This window comes from Moschus berezovskii, chromosome 17 (genome assembly GCF_049115385.1).
Source record: "Moschus berezovskii isolate FMDL1 chromosome 17, NW_MosBer_1.0, whole genome shotgun sequence".
NCBI classification, from domain to species: domain Eukaryota; kingdom Metazoa; phylum Chordata; class Mammalia; order Artiodactyla; family Moschidae; genus Moschus; species Moschus berezovskii.
The window spans coordinates 64,107,050-64,121,730 of record NC_142476.1 but is presented as its reverse complement, the minus strand read 5'-3'; the positions used below and the strand labels follow the sequence as shown (position 1 = coordinate 64,121,730).

At 35.6% G+C, this 14,681-nt stretch overlaps 1 protein-coding gene across 2 annotated transcripts in view; it reads left to right on the top strand.

The window, feature by feature from the left end:
* Window positions 1-14,681, top strand: part of DNAH14 (dynein axonemal heavy chain 14) — a 398,894-nt gene that overhangs the window by 249,308 nt on the left and 134,905 nt on the right. For both annotated transcript variants that reach the window (XM_088845531.1, XM_088845532.1), the window contains 7 exons: window positions 2,532-2,690; window positions 4,188-4,320; window positions 5,817-5,878; window positions 7,046-7,230; window positions 8,753-8,881; window positions 12,672-12,809; window positions 14,120-14,287. In XM_088845531.1, the coding sequence (XP_088701657.1) occupies window positions 2,532-2,690; window positions 4,188-4,320; window positions 5,817-5,878; window positions 7,046-7,230; window positions 8,753-8,881; window positions 12,672-12,809; window positions 14,120-14,287 (974 nt within the window). The remainder of the gene's footprint in view (window positions 1-2,531; window positions 2,691-4,187; window positions 4,321-5,816; window positions 5,879-7,045; window positions 7,231-8,752; window positions 8,882-12,671; window positions 12,810-14,119; window positions 14,288-14,681) is intronic.

The following is a 14,681-nucleotide window of genomic DNA, read 5'->3' as shown; positions in this document are numbered from 1 at the left end:
TATTGTTTCCTTCTTCATTAACAAGATGGAATAATAGGACTTTGATGGTGGTAAAGTTAGTTAGTAATATTAGACAATTTGGGACGATTATGCTAAGTTGATCCTACGTTTCTTTCCATATTCCTCTTATGTTAATACCCTGTGTGGCTTAAACTGCTTCTTTTCAATCATCTCCATGCTTTTCTGTCTCTCTGTGAATAAAGTATTCATGTGGTCAATTGGTTTTCCAATTAAACCTTCCTTGTAGCTAAATGTGGCCATGTAACCCAGTTCTAGACAATGAAATGTGAACGGAAGTGAATAATGGCACAAAGAGAGGGTGGGATGAACTGAGAAAATAGCCTTGAAACGTGTACATTATCATGTGTAAAAGAGATAGCTAGTGGAATGCTGCTGTATAATACAAGGAGCTCAGCCCAGTGCTCTGTGATGACCTAGAAGGGCGAGATGGGGGCAAGTGGGAGGGAGGTTCAAGAGGGAGGGGATATATATATACTTACGGCTGATTTGTGCCATTGCACAGCAGAAACCAAGACAACATTGTAAAGCAATTATCCTCCAATTTAAAAAAAGAAAAGAATGTATTAATATTAATGTTTTCTGAGTTGCAAATTCTGGCTTCTGAGTTGCAAATATGGTGGCAGGACCTAAAATAACCATCTGGGACCTAGTGGGAAGTGCATGTTAACAATGGCAGAAAAAAGATGAAAGAAGCCAAGTGTGGGTTCCTGATACTGTAGTGCTTACATATAAGCCCTGGACTGTTTTGTAAGAGAAGAATAAAATTCCACCTTTGAAACACCATTGTTATATTTGTATCCTTACTAGAGCAGACAGAACTTGTATCATAATTAATATTGATTTTAGTGCAACCCCATGGACTGTAGCCCACCAGGCTCCTCCGTCCATGGGATTCTCCAGGTAAGAATACTGGAGTGGGTTGCCATTTCCTTTTCCAATAAATAAGGCAGTAACTTGAAAAAAATCATGATACCTGACACTACCTTAAAAATCAGATGTTGGCAGCAAAGACTCAGTGTAGAAGTCTTGCTTCAATGCTCATGACCCCTGTTATGCCATGGCTAACCACTTGGCAAAACTGCTACCTGTTATATCTTGGAAGCAAATCAAGTGCTTACCAAATCTGTTGTTCAGTCATTAAGTCATTATTACAAAAGGCTAATTTTTTTAATATGTCAGTAGCTTCTACTGTTCAAAATAAAAGACCAGTTGCCCATTTTTTATGAAAAAAATGGGTAAAGAATATAAATAAATACTTCATAGAAAAACAAATGGCTCTGAGATATAAAGAGTTGACTCATAATAAAAGAAATGCAAAATAAACCAGAATTAGGTACATTTTTTTCACCTATATTGATGAGGATCAAAAAGTTTGATACTTTTGGCAAAGGGGTAAGGCCTCAAAGACTTTCAAACATTAGAGGACAGTTTGTCAATAGCTATCGAAATTATAAATCATATGTAAGTTTATAGTGACCCAACAACTCTACTTACAAGAAATTATTTGACATATGTCCAAAAATGATATAAACTTAGCTTTATTTGTAATAGCAAAAGATTAGAAACACCATAAATATCTATCACTGGAGCACTGGTGAATATTTTATTATATGTTCATTAAATGTAATGTTAATCAGAAAAAAGTCTTTAAGGTTATAAAAGGATCTCTAAAATTACACTAAACTTTTTAAAAATTGCAGAACAGTATCCACATATTGGGAATTAGGTAACTAGGACATAGGTATGAGAAAGAGACCATGTATGCATACCTTTACATACCATAGTTTTGAATTGTGTACCATGTGAATGTATTAATTTTTAATTTAAAAAGGAGTAAAATGAAAGATGAGGGAGTGAGGCTATGTAGTATTTAACCCTTTTGAGAGTTTTAGCTGTGTAATAGGAGTCTATGGGATCAAGAGAGAATTGGTTTCGTTTGGGGCGTGTGTATGTGTGTGCGTGTGCATTTTATTTCACATGAAATTGGCCATATTCACCTGATTTTTACTAAGAAAAATATCAATTTCATGTGGTTCAATCAATAAAACAATTGGTGATACTAGCACATATATGTTTATACAATGGAAAATTCCAATAGAAAGGAGAGACTGATAGTGATGAGGGGGAAGGATTACCAAAGAAGTGATGTTCTTAAAAAATGGATTGCAGGAGTCTTTGGAAGGAGAGTTACTTTCATTTTTACTGGAGGGAAAGTAGAGGAGACACTTACGTTGCATATGAGGGCATTTGAGTATGTTTGGTAGTAGAAAAATCAGAGTTTGTATGTGGTGGACTTAGAAATGCGTGTTGTGAGTTCACCAGCCTAAAGTATGAATGAAAGGGAAATTTTCTGAGATCAGCAGAGGTGCCCAGGCATTTGCAACAATAGTGGCTTATGTGTTTAAATTGTTTTATAATGTACAGACTTTTCCAGAAAGTATTTAGTATCTAAAAGATGAAATTAACATTTATTTATAGGTCATTTAAAACTTTTTAAAAAATTTTAACAGGAACTTCAATACTAGCTGATCATCAAGGATCCAGTGAAAACCTCTTGAAGATAACAGAATATGGAGACAGCATTAATTATATTGCTACCAGAGACACAACATGCCTTTCTTTTCTTGTAAGCCTTCTTTTAAAGAATTCCTACCCAGTACTTCTCACAGGTATTAAAAATATTTAAATATAATTTCAGAGTTAGGAAGAGCTTAATCGTTATGTAGTCCAAACATTTTATTTTACAAGTGGGAAAAAATATGCCCTGAAAAGATTTAGTACCTCTTTCAATATACATTCTTACTAACAGCGTATGAATGCCCATTTCCCCTGGTTTGCCAATTTTTGCTGTTTAGTCTCTAAGTTGTGTTTGACTCTTTGCAACCACATAGACTGTAGTCTGCCAGGCTCCTCTGTCCATGGGATTTCCCAGTCAAGAATATTGGAATGGGTTGCCATTTCCTTCTCCAGGGGATCTTCCCTACCCAGGGATCAAACACACATCTCTTGCATTGCAGGCGGATTCTTCATTGCTGAGCCACCAGGGAAACCCTGTTTGCCAATACAGAACATTATAAATCTTTTTCCTCTTTTCATTACCTTCAAGGTAAATTCCAGAAGTAGAACTATTGGATTAATATAAGTATGACCTACATAGCCTCTGGGCTAAGGTCCTTAGAGGGCCATTGGCATCCTTGATTGATTTACACACGTAACTATATGCAAGTCAAAAATAAAAAGAAAGTGCCTGATTTTTTTAAAAAAATGTATACACATAATTCCTCAACCCATTGTTAAAATATTTCAACCCTTTACCATTATGAAAGGAGAAATTCAATACAGATTCTACTCTTTCTTAATATTTATTTCAACCCAATCAGTTATCTTTTCTAAGTTGCGTTGGTGGCTCAGATGGTAAAGCGTCTCCCTCCAGTGCAGGAGACCCAGGTTCGATCCCTGGGTTGGGAAGATCCCCTGGAGAAGGAAACAGCAACCCACTCCAATACTCTTGCCTGGAGAATCCCATGGACGGAGGAGGCTGATAGGCTATATACAGTCCATGGGGTCGCAAAGAGTCGGACACGACTGAGCGACTTCACTTCACTTCACTTCAAGTTGTGCTGCCTTTCACCAAAGGCAATAGTATCACTTTCCCAGTTCTGTATTCAAAGTATTCAGGCAAAATGAAGCTGGAACTCTCAGATAATCCTTACCTTGCCTTCAGTTTGGTCAAAGGAAATTCTTAGTTTTACTTAATACTTGGTAAGTTAGAGTGTCATAATTTTCTGTTCTGTTGCAGTAAATTGCTGTTCATCAAATTTGTCTCCCAGATTGGGTTGGCAAAAAATTTCAGGGAAAACTCATTTCATGTAGTAGTTCTGCTGTGCTGTAAGCAAAAAGATTTGCCATATTTGTAAATGAACTTTAGATAAAAGATAATGATTAACTCCTAATCTTTTCTTTTCTAAAAGATGTAAATACTTCAAATGATTTTGAGAGGTTTACATACTACCTTGTTTACCCATTCTTAACCACATTTTTTTAAATGGAAGAGCAAAAGTAAAGTTTTCATGCAGTTCTCAAATATCAAATGTTATTGTTTCATTTTCATATGCTAGCATCTACTCATTTTCTTGTATATAAATTTCACCTATTTTTTCCCTTAGGAGACTTTGGAGTTGGAAAAACCGCTGCCATTAATCAAATGCTTGAAAAGTTAGAGGGCTCAGGAGCATTTGATGTGAAATATGGATCAATTTTAGGAGAAGTCCTGTTATATAATGAAATTAAAAAATCAAGGTTGTATGCATTAAACTCTAAATTTGATTTGTCTGGTAAAACATAGTTTGCCTTAATGTATAAATGTACCTTATTTTAAAGAAGCAAACCTGTTATGTGAAAATGCAGAATTATTCAAAAGAGAAGTAAGTGAGAAGAAAATCTACTTTTCCAGAGTATTAACAACTTGATTAATTTCTTTAAGTGAAAATTTCTTACATTTATTTTAAATAAAAAACTAAATTTAAGATCTTAGTTTGTTCTACATAGGCATATATCTGGGGGTTTTGTTTTTTGCATTAAAAATAAATTTCCTTCTTATAAAATATAAAAAGTATTCTTTACAAAGAACTTTGTCATTCTGTGTGTCTCTTCCTGAGGAAAAAAAAGGAATGAAACGAAATCTAAATTGTGCAAATAAAGATTGTAAGTGTTTTAAGTTGATTCTTATTCTGTTAAAATATTAGAGAAACCCAACATTGTTTGAATCGAATAAGAAACTACAATTGTGGAGAGATTCATATTGGACCTTTCCTCTAATCATGAGTCTCATATGTCCAACGACCTGTGTCACATGTATACTTGGATATCTCCTGAACATCTCTACATTAACATAGCCAAAGTGTGACTCTTGATTTCTCTTCCAAATCAATTCTTCCTCCAGTGTGTCTCGCTGCAATAAATGAGACCCAGTTATTCAAGCCTGAAACCTACAAATCATCTTTGAATTCCCCCTTTTCGCCTCACCTGCCCATCCCCAATAACCTGTCTGATTCCTCCCAACCCCTGTGTCCCCATTTTCCTCTGCTGAATAGCCTGTCTTCTATTAGTCAAGTCTGTGCTGTCTTCAAAATACATCTGAATTCCTCTGCTTCTTTTTATTCAGTGTCACTTTTAGTCCAAGTCACCATCATCTACTTCTCACACTGATGACTTTAGAATATTAATAGTATCCTTCTACACCTAAATAAGGCCTTAAAAAAGCAGAGAAATAATTTTTGAAGCATTTAATACAATAAGAATCTTTCCTTATCTGAATTATGATAATAAAAAATAATGGAGTCTGAAAAAATTGATTTTACTATATGTTCAGTATTTAAACTGAAGTGACCATAAAGAAAGATAACATTAAAAAAAAGAAACCCCTGAAGACAAAACCAAAATAAAGGTGAATGGGCCTTTTGTTGAGTGAGCCATAAAGGCAAAATGCATTTTATAAAGAGACAAGAGAGTTAATAGCTTACCATCCATAGAAAATATCCTATAGCCTGGCATTTTAAGAATTTGTTCAGTTTGTTTTTTAAGAGTAAGCCCATGTTTTGTTAAATTCGAATATCAATTCTAATGATAACTAATTTTATCTTTCAAAGTGTGAACAGGAAAAACTGTATAGTTGTTTCCTAGTAGGCAGTAAGAGTAAAATCAGCCAAACCCTGATACTTTCATTATATTTTGTTCAGTTGGCTACTATGGTAAATAAGCTAATTTTGAATCCTTAAAACATTTTATTCCAATAGCTTCAAACAGAATATCAGCATCTTGCTTTCTGAAACTCATAAGACAGCAACTGGAGGTCTAGGTATGTATTAACAGTAGTTTTAAAACCTTCCTATCTCAAAATCATATGCATGTCATTTCATACTGTCAAATATCTCAGAATAAAATTTTCAATTGTTAGTTTAAAATTTAAAGTCTGAGAAACATCCTCTATCATCTCAAACTCTTCTACCCTACTCGAAAGCTAGAAAGAATGCTTATGGTAGAGGGGTACTAAAACTGCTTACCAGAAAGCCGATATCCTGGCTTATCAGTGGAAGCAGACTAAGTCTAGAAGTAACTGAAAGCAATATCTGTCTATCCTGCTCTTTAATGCTTTTAGAAATACTGCAGTAGAAAAGTTGTGATTCTATCGCAGTTCTCAAATCGAGTTTAGGAACCTCAGCCTTAAAAATCTGATTTAGTAGTGTGGGGAGCAACAGCTCTGTTCTGAAAAGGAAAAGATGGGTGGTCCAGAGATAGCTATAGAATGGGAAAGGGAGTCTGGCCCCCAAATTCCTGCCAGAAGAGTTGTTTGGTTTTGTTTTTACCAAAATATTCATCCATCCCAAATAATCCTTCTAGGTGATGCTCATTCAAGGAACATGTCCCAATTTCAGTGCCTACATGCTGCTTGTAGTTTCATGTGTAATTTTGTTATAAATATAGTATGTTGGAAATCTAAATATTTTAAAAGCAGAGAAAGTTACATGTGTGCATTGTGCACAAATAAAAAGAGAGTTCTATGGGTTTTCATGGATTTCCCAGGTGGCTCAGTAGTAAAGAATCTGCCTGCCAAGGTAGGAGACGCAGGCTCAATCCCGGGGGCAGGAAGATTCCTTAGAGTAGGAAATGGCAACCCACTCTAGTATTCTTGCCTGAGAAATCCCATGGACAAAGGAACCTGGCAGGCTACAGTCCGTGGGGTTGCAAAGGGTCGAACACACTGAGCTACTGAGCGCACATGAGTTTCATACTGTTCCATTTGACTATGGTTGCAAAGAAACACTCTTAACCACACAAAAGTAAGGAAATACTTGGAAACATTTTATAGTTGGTATTCCTTCTCTCACTGAAATGTCCTCACAGTAATTTCTTGAAAATGACAATAGTAGAGTAAAATTATGTGATTTTTATATTTTAATAACTTAGTAAAGCACAAATACTCTGAAAGTATTCTAACGACCTTTTTCTATATGTGGCATCATAGATAAGATTACTAAAAAGGCAGAAGTTAAAACTGATGAAGGTTCATTTAAAAATAGTAATAAAGGAATTATAGTCTCTGCAATAAATTTTAACATCAATACGTCAGCTGCCAAAACTAAGGAGATGATTCTTAAGAAGTTAGTAAGAAGAACTAAAGACTCTCTTGGAGCACCAAAAAACAATAGGGTAAAATATCTCCCATATCTGTTGACTAATATGCTTATACTACTCAAGTGATAGTGACTTATTTTAATTAATACTAATATATGGGAAAAGACAAGTGTAACTACACTCCCGAACATTACTAGAAAATTCACTTTATAATGGAAACTTTGGTTTCCAGATCAATATAACTGCATTTACAATATGAAGAACTGTACTGATTCAGAATTATTAAGGCCCAAAGAAGCTGCTGGAATCTGAATTAAATGTGAGTAGATAAGGCCAGAAAATGAGTTAGATGTCAGTGACCTTTTACTGTATATGTCAGCACATTTTTTTCCAAAACGAAGAGAACTTTGTGATATCCACAGCATCAAGGAAAGGCACTAAGAGAATAGCTTTGTAATAACTTGCACAACTCCTACTTTCTTGAAGTGGTACTGGGCGTTCCTTATTTTTATCATCAGTCTGCTTGATGCATTACTAACTGTCTACTTGTTGAACCAAACCCTCTGTCACAACTGAAATTTACAATCAGTGATTCCAGTCATTTCCTAAAATAAGCTGAAAGTCAAAGATTCAGGATTGATTAGTAGGAAAATCACATGGGGGCCCTTAAGAACCCCTGAGTTTAACCCCTGTGCCCATCAATATTGAGAGCTTTCAAGGGTTTGATTCAGATTTCCCTTCCTTAATTTTAACTGAAGATTTAAATAAACTTTATGAGTCTTTACTTAATTGGGTGTATCTTAAGGATTTTTGAAAAGAATAATAATTGGTCAGCCTAATCACAGAAATGAAAAATGCAAGTAGGCGAAATTTTGGTCAGATTAGTTTACCTATAATTACCCAGTTTGTGATAGAGGGAAAACAGAGTATCTTACCCAAAAAAGATGATATGATAGTTACAAATTATGTAATTAGATAATTCAAAATAAATGGCTGTCTGTATTTTTTAAATCGTTACTTGTTTTACAAAAATAAATGCAATCTAAAGGGACTAATTCATGAACAGATAATTAATACAATCAGTACACTTAAATGCATAATAGTTTCAAAGGCAGAAAGTAACACAGGTTTAAAAACTGGAAATGTACCTGACTTTTCTGCTAGCTGCCCCTGACAACAGCATTTGCAGCAGAATTTCAAAAATCTAGTTCCAGATAACAATTTTATTCCTAAATCAGGACACATGTTAAATAAATAATGAAATACCTAAAACAGTGCATTGCCAATAGCAGCCATGTTCCTGTGTAGTAACCTTGATAAGATTACTTTGTCCACCATCAAATACATTTCTAACTATAATTAGATATAATTATTGGAAGTCTATAGAGAATGAGTAGAGTTTCCACTATTTTGAGAGATTACTGTTTTCTAAAATCATATCTTCAAAATAGAATTTGGTCATCTGCTTTTTAATAGAAAACTACACGTCATTACATATAATTTTCTTCTTACCATATTCTTAGCATAGCATATTTAATATTCTTAATTTATAAATCGAGTTTAATATATGTTTTTAAAACTTTTTGTCTTCTTTAAGATTGTAATTTTTATTGATGATCTGAATATGCCAGAATCAGATATGTATGGAGCACAGCCACCCCTGGAGTTAATCAGACAATTATTAGATATGGGAGGAATTTATGATACTGAAAAAATTACGTGGAAGGTACAGTTTATACTAAGATTTTCTTCATGTTAAATGTTGTTACTTAACAATAAGTTGAATATTTCTGACAATGTTGAGTGAGTTAAGCAAGATATTTATAAAATCTAGTCAGTGGACATAAAGTCGAGATCTTAATTTAACAATTGTAGTTACATCTTGCAATTCAGCACAAGTCTATGGGTACACAGAAATTCTACTTTTAGTAGGATTAAATCTTAATAAAAATTGCAAGTGTGTCCTTTTGGTTTGGTTTCTGAGTCAAAAAAATGTTCACTATGTGCAGATGACACCACCCTTATGGCAGAAAGTGAAGAGGAACTAAAAACCTCTTGATGAAAGTGAAAGAGGAGAGTGAAAAAGTTGGCTTAAAGCTCAACATTCAGAAAACTAAGATCATGGCATCTGATTCCATCACTTCATGGGAAATAGATGGGGAAACAGTGGAAACAGTGTCAGACTTTATTTTTTGTGGCTCCAAAATCGCTGCAGATGCTGATTGCAGCCATGAAATTAAAAGACGCTTACTCCTTGGAAGGAAAGTTATGACCAACCTAGATAGCATATTGAAAAGCAGAGACATTACTTTGCCAACCAAGGTCCGTATAGTCAAGGCTATGGTTTTTCCAGTGGTCATGTATGGATGTGAGAGTTGGACAGTAAAGAAAGCTGAGCGCCAAAGAATTGATGCTTTTGACCTGTGGTGTTGGAGAAGACTCTTGAGAGTCCCTTGGACTGCAAGGAGACCCAACCAGTCCATTCTAAAGGAGGTCAATCCTGGGTGTTCATTGGAATGACTGATGCTAAAGCTGAAACTCCAATACTTTGGCCACCTCATGCAAAGAGTTGACTCACTGGAAAAGACTCTGATGCTGGGAGGGACTGGGGGCAGGAGGAGAAGCGGACGACAGAGAATGAGATGGCTGGATGGCATCACCGACTCGATGGACATGAGTTTGAGTGAACTCCAGGAGTTGGTGATGGACAGGGAGGCCTGGCGTGCTGTGATTCATGGGGTCGCAAAGAGTCGGACATGACTGAACGACTGAACTGAACTGATTGTTAAACACATTAATAGTTATTCAAATTTTTCAGTGCCTCAGCAACTATTGCATATGAGAAAAGCTAGTGAAAATGTGGCTTAAGAAATACATTCTTAATCTCTATGTAAGACTATTCTGCATCTTTATTTTCAAGTACATAAAGGGTTTTCAGATCTTACATACAAAGTCAAAAAAATTCCAGAGATATTTTTATGTAATTATTTTTGGTTCATTGAACTCAATCAGCAGGGTTTAGTGTTTTAAAAAGTAAATGTACTTTTCTCCTTATTTGGTTCCTTCGCTGGAAACCCTGGTTTCTAGAACTGCCTTTATCATTTTAACTTCGTGGGCCTTGTTTCCTCATCTGTAAAATTAGATGGCTGTTTCATGTCTCAGATAAACTTGGGCCTAGGATCCTGGCTGATATACACTTGCTGGTGAGTGACATCAACTCAGATACCACTCAAACTGTCTAAATCAACCATCAACCTAAGGCAGAGAGAAAAATGGAGATGCAGCCCCCCAGGAAGAATCCAGGAGACTGGGATAAAAATAAGGCAAGAAATGGGTATGAAAATGTACAACCTAAAGAATTTTCTTGAAATGACATGAAAATAATAAGGCAGCCTCTTAATGGTATTTCTAAGGTCTTGGGCATGAACATATGCAGGGGGGAAAAAACTGAAAATGCCCCATCATGCGTAAACTGTATTATGATTCCAGCTTTACAATGCCATGTTGTAATATGTCAAAATACTGTGTAAGCAGTCAAACTTCACACCCAACTAATCCTATCTTCTTTACAGACACATTCACCAGGCTTTTCTCCTCATTTCTCACTTATTACCAGAATCCTTTTCACTAGCCTCAGTAATATATTCTTTATTTTCTAATGACTGATTTTTAAGGGGGAAAAATATAGGCTATTTCCAGATGACATTTAGAAGGCCTCCTAGAAGTAACATGTCTTGGAATTATATTTAGGATGGGTTACTTCTTATATGCAGAGTACATCATGCAAAATGCTGGGCTGTACTCTGGCATTACAGTTTCACAAACTGGAATCAAGATTGCCCGGAGAAATATGAACAACCTCATATATGCAGATGATACCACTCTAATGGCAAAAAGTGAAGAGGCACTGAAGAGCCTCTTGATGATAGTGAAAAAAGAGAGTGAAAAATCTGGCTTAAAATTCCACATTCAAAAAAGTAAGATCATGGCAGCTGATCCTATTACTTCATGGCAGAGATTGGGAAAAAGTGGAAGCAGTGACAGATTTTACTTTCTTGGACTCCAAAATCACTGCAAATGGTGACTTGCTCCTTGAAAGAAAAGCTATAACAAACCTAGACAGCATGATAAAGCAGAGACATCACTTTGCTGACAAGAGTCTGTATAGTCAAAGCTATAGTTTTTCCAGTAGTCATGTACGTATGTGAGAGTTGGACTATAAAGAAGGCTGAGTTCCTAAGAATTGATGCTTTCAAATTGTGGTGTTGGAGAAGACTCTTGAGAGTCCCTTGGACAGCAAGGAGATCAAACCAGTCAATCCCAAAGGAAATCGGTCCTGAATATTCATTGGTAGGACTGTTGCTAAAGCTCCAATACTTTGGCCACCTGATGTGAAGAGCCATTTCATTGGGAAACACCCTGATGCTGGGAAACATTGAGGGCAATAGGAGAATGGGACGACAGAGGGTGAGATGGTTGGATGGCATCATCGACTCAATGAACATGAGTTTGAGCAAACTCCTGGATATAGTGAAGGACAGGAAAGCCTGGTGTGCTGCAGTTCGTGAGATTTTAGAGCATCAGACCCCACTTAACAACCGAACAACAGCAACAACTTCTAAGAAGACAGACTAATACTGTCACTGATAAGGACAGAGTAAAGTGATAAGGTAAGGTGATTAATAGTTAATCCCACTAAGGGATCATAAGTATTAATAAAGGAAAAAGTGTGGGAGACCCCTGGAAGTTAATGATCATTCAAGAAAGCAGGTTTGCTTAGCCACAAACCCATTTAACAGAAGTGTGAGACATGCCCGAAAACAAAACAATAAGGTGTTGATTGCGAAGACGTGTTTCTCTGTGCACGCTAATAACAAAAATATAAAGACAAGGTGACATTATATCAAAACCTCATATGAGTCACCATTTTTAGCATAGACCACCTTTCTGCTGATTTGAAAAGTGCAATGACAGTTCCATTTTCAACATGTAGGGACAAGAAAACTCCCACACCTGATGTGGAGGAGGAACTGATGATGGTAGCTTGACATCTACTCAAAAATGAGGAAGAATGTGGTCTTTTCCCACTCCCCACTTTTCCCTTGATTGTAAAACTATAGCCTACTAAGTTCTGGGTGAGGCATCCTCCTGCCCACCTGCTTACTAACCTCACAAGCATCCTATTCTAATAAATCACTCTTATCTATCACTTTGCTGCTGCTGCTAAGTCGCTTCAGTCATGTCCGACTCTGTGCGACCCCATAGACGGCAGCCCACCAGGCTCCCCCATCCCTGGGATTCTCCAGGCAAGAACACTGGAGTGGGTTGCCATTTCCTTCTCCAATCTATCACTTTGCCTCTTGTTAATTCTTTCTACACTGAGACATAAAGAACCAGAGCTACTCAGAGCCCCCAATGTGCCTGAACACTAAAAACATTTTGTCCTTTTGGAGCTGGGAAATAGGTATACATGTTTCACTTTCTATAGATACTCTTCCTTTTTACTCTTCCCACAGAATATCCAAGATCTCTCTCTAGTTGCGGCTTGTGTTTTTCCAGTTAGGAGGAGGTATATTAGCCCACGTCTGCTCAAACATTTTTCCATTCTGGTGTTGCCTCATCTCCCACAAACTGCCATAAAAACTATTTTCCAGGTAATACATCTAATTTATTTTCTAGTAAAAAACAAATTTAATTCTATAGTATACGGGAAAATATGAGAAATTAAAACCACTAATATAAAGAGAAAATTCTCTTAAGGTGATGGATTTTTTTCCCTCTGTATTTTCTAGCTTACTATTATAATTTGTCTCTAAATATAATAAATGTAAGTTATTGTGCATAAGAAATACAGGTGGGGCATGTTTAATGAATGTTTAAAACAAATTCCAAGTCTTTTTTCTCAGAGATTCTAATCCAATATATATGAGATGGAGCTCAGCAATCTGTATTGCCAACAAGTACACTTGGATTTTTGCTAGTATTTGTTTTTTTATTTCCTTATAGAATAAAAAATTCCTTATAGAATGCATTTGAATCAGTTTTAATGAGGTGGATGAAATTGGAGCCAATTATACAGAGTGAAGTAACCCAGAAAGAAGAACATCAATACCGTATATTAACGCATATATATGGAATTTAGAAAAATGGTAACCTAAACCCTGTATAAGAGACTGCAAAAGAGACATAGGCATTTAGAACAGTCTTTGGGACTCTGTGGGAGAGGGTGAAGGTGGAATGATTGGAGAGAATGGAATTGTAGCATGTATATTATCATAAGTGACCAGTCCAGGTTCGACGCATAAATTTTCCTCTGTTCAAAAAAAAAAAAAAAAAGAATAAAAAATTGAGAGAAGAAATTCTGAAATATCTTATTAGAAAAATGCCTGAATTTGAAACCTAGTTTGATTAGAAAAATAAATCATATTCAAGTTTACTAAGTTCTTCAAAACTAATTATGTCTTTTTTATAACATAAAATGCAAAGATTATTTTTAAAATCTATTTTTCAAAAAGTATTTAGTAATTCTACAGGTGATCAATAATCTACACTTCAAAAAACTTGGTATGGAATATATACATATACCAATCTTAACTGAGATAACAGTTCTATCACTTTATATTTCTTCTAGTAACATCTCCTGGGCAACAAGGATACGGAAGAATTTTAAGTATACTGGTATTATACACACAGGTGGAGCATCAGTTGTCCCCAGAGAACACATAACACAGGCCTTTAAATCTTTCACCAAACTAGGACTGATTGAAATTTTTCTCAGTTCTCAACATCCAGAACATCTTTGTACTAGTCTGGCATCTGTTTAAAATGAATTCTGATTACTAACATTTTAAACAAAATTGATCTTCCATTATAGCATATGCATCTCCTTTCTAGTAGGGATTAACTAAAAATAGTCTGTTCTTAAAAGTTTTGGCAAACTAAATTATAAAATTTCTCTTTAAAGGTTCATTTGGGAATGTATTTCTCTATCAATAACTTCGCACCAGAAGTTCAGAAAACTAAGGATCAAATAATATCTTGCTGTCTAGCTGTATACTATCAAGTATGTCAGACTATGTTACCAACTCCAATGAAATGTCACTACATGTTTAATCTTCGAGATATATTTAAGGTTTGTTTTAGAATTTCATTCTCTAACTTAAGTTTAAAATTCAACTTGAGAAAATGCAATTTTACTGAACTGACTTTCTCCATTTCCCTACTCACTGATACTGTCAACACATAATTGTTGGGGATAAACAGAGCAATTCAAGTTGATTAGTTTTGCTGTTAGCAACTTATCCTATAACCCAGTTAAAAAGAATCATTAAAGTAATCCCATGCAGAGAATTCAATGATGAAACCTCTAAGACTGTTAAACAGTAAAGCCTGACACCAGGTTGTGGTGAATGACAGTTTAGTGTTCATTGTAAGGAGCCATACAAGGAATCTGAGACAACTAGTGCTCAAGCAGCTCCAGCTCCCCAGAGGGTTTCAGCCAAGGATTTTTAAGAACCAAGTGAGAG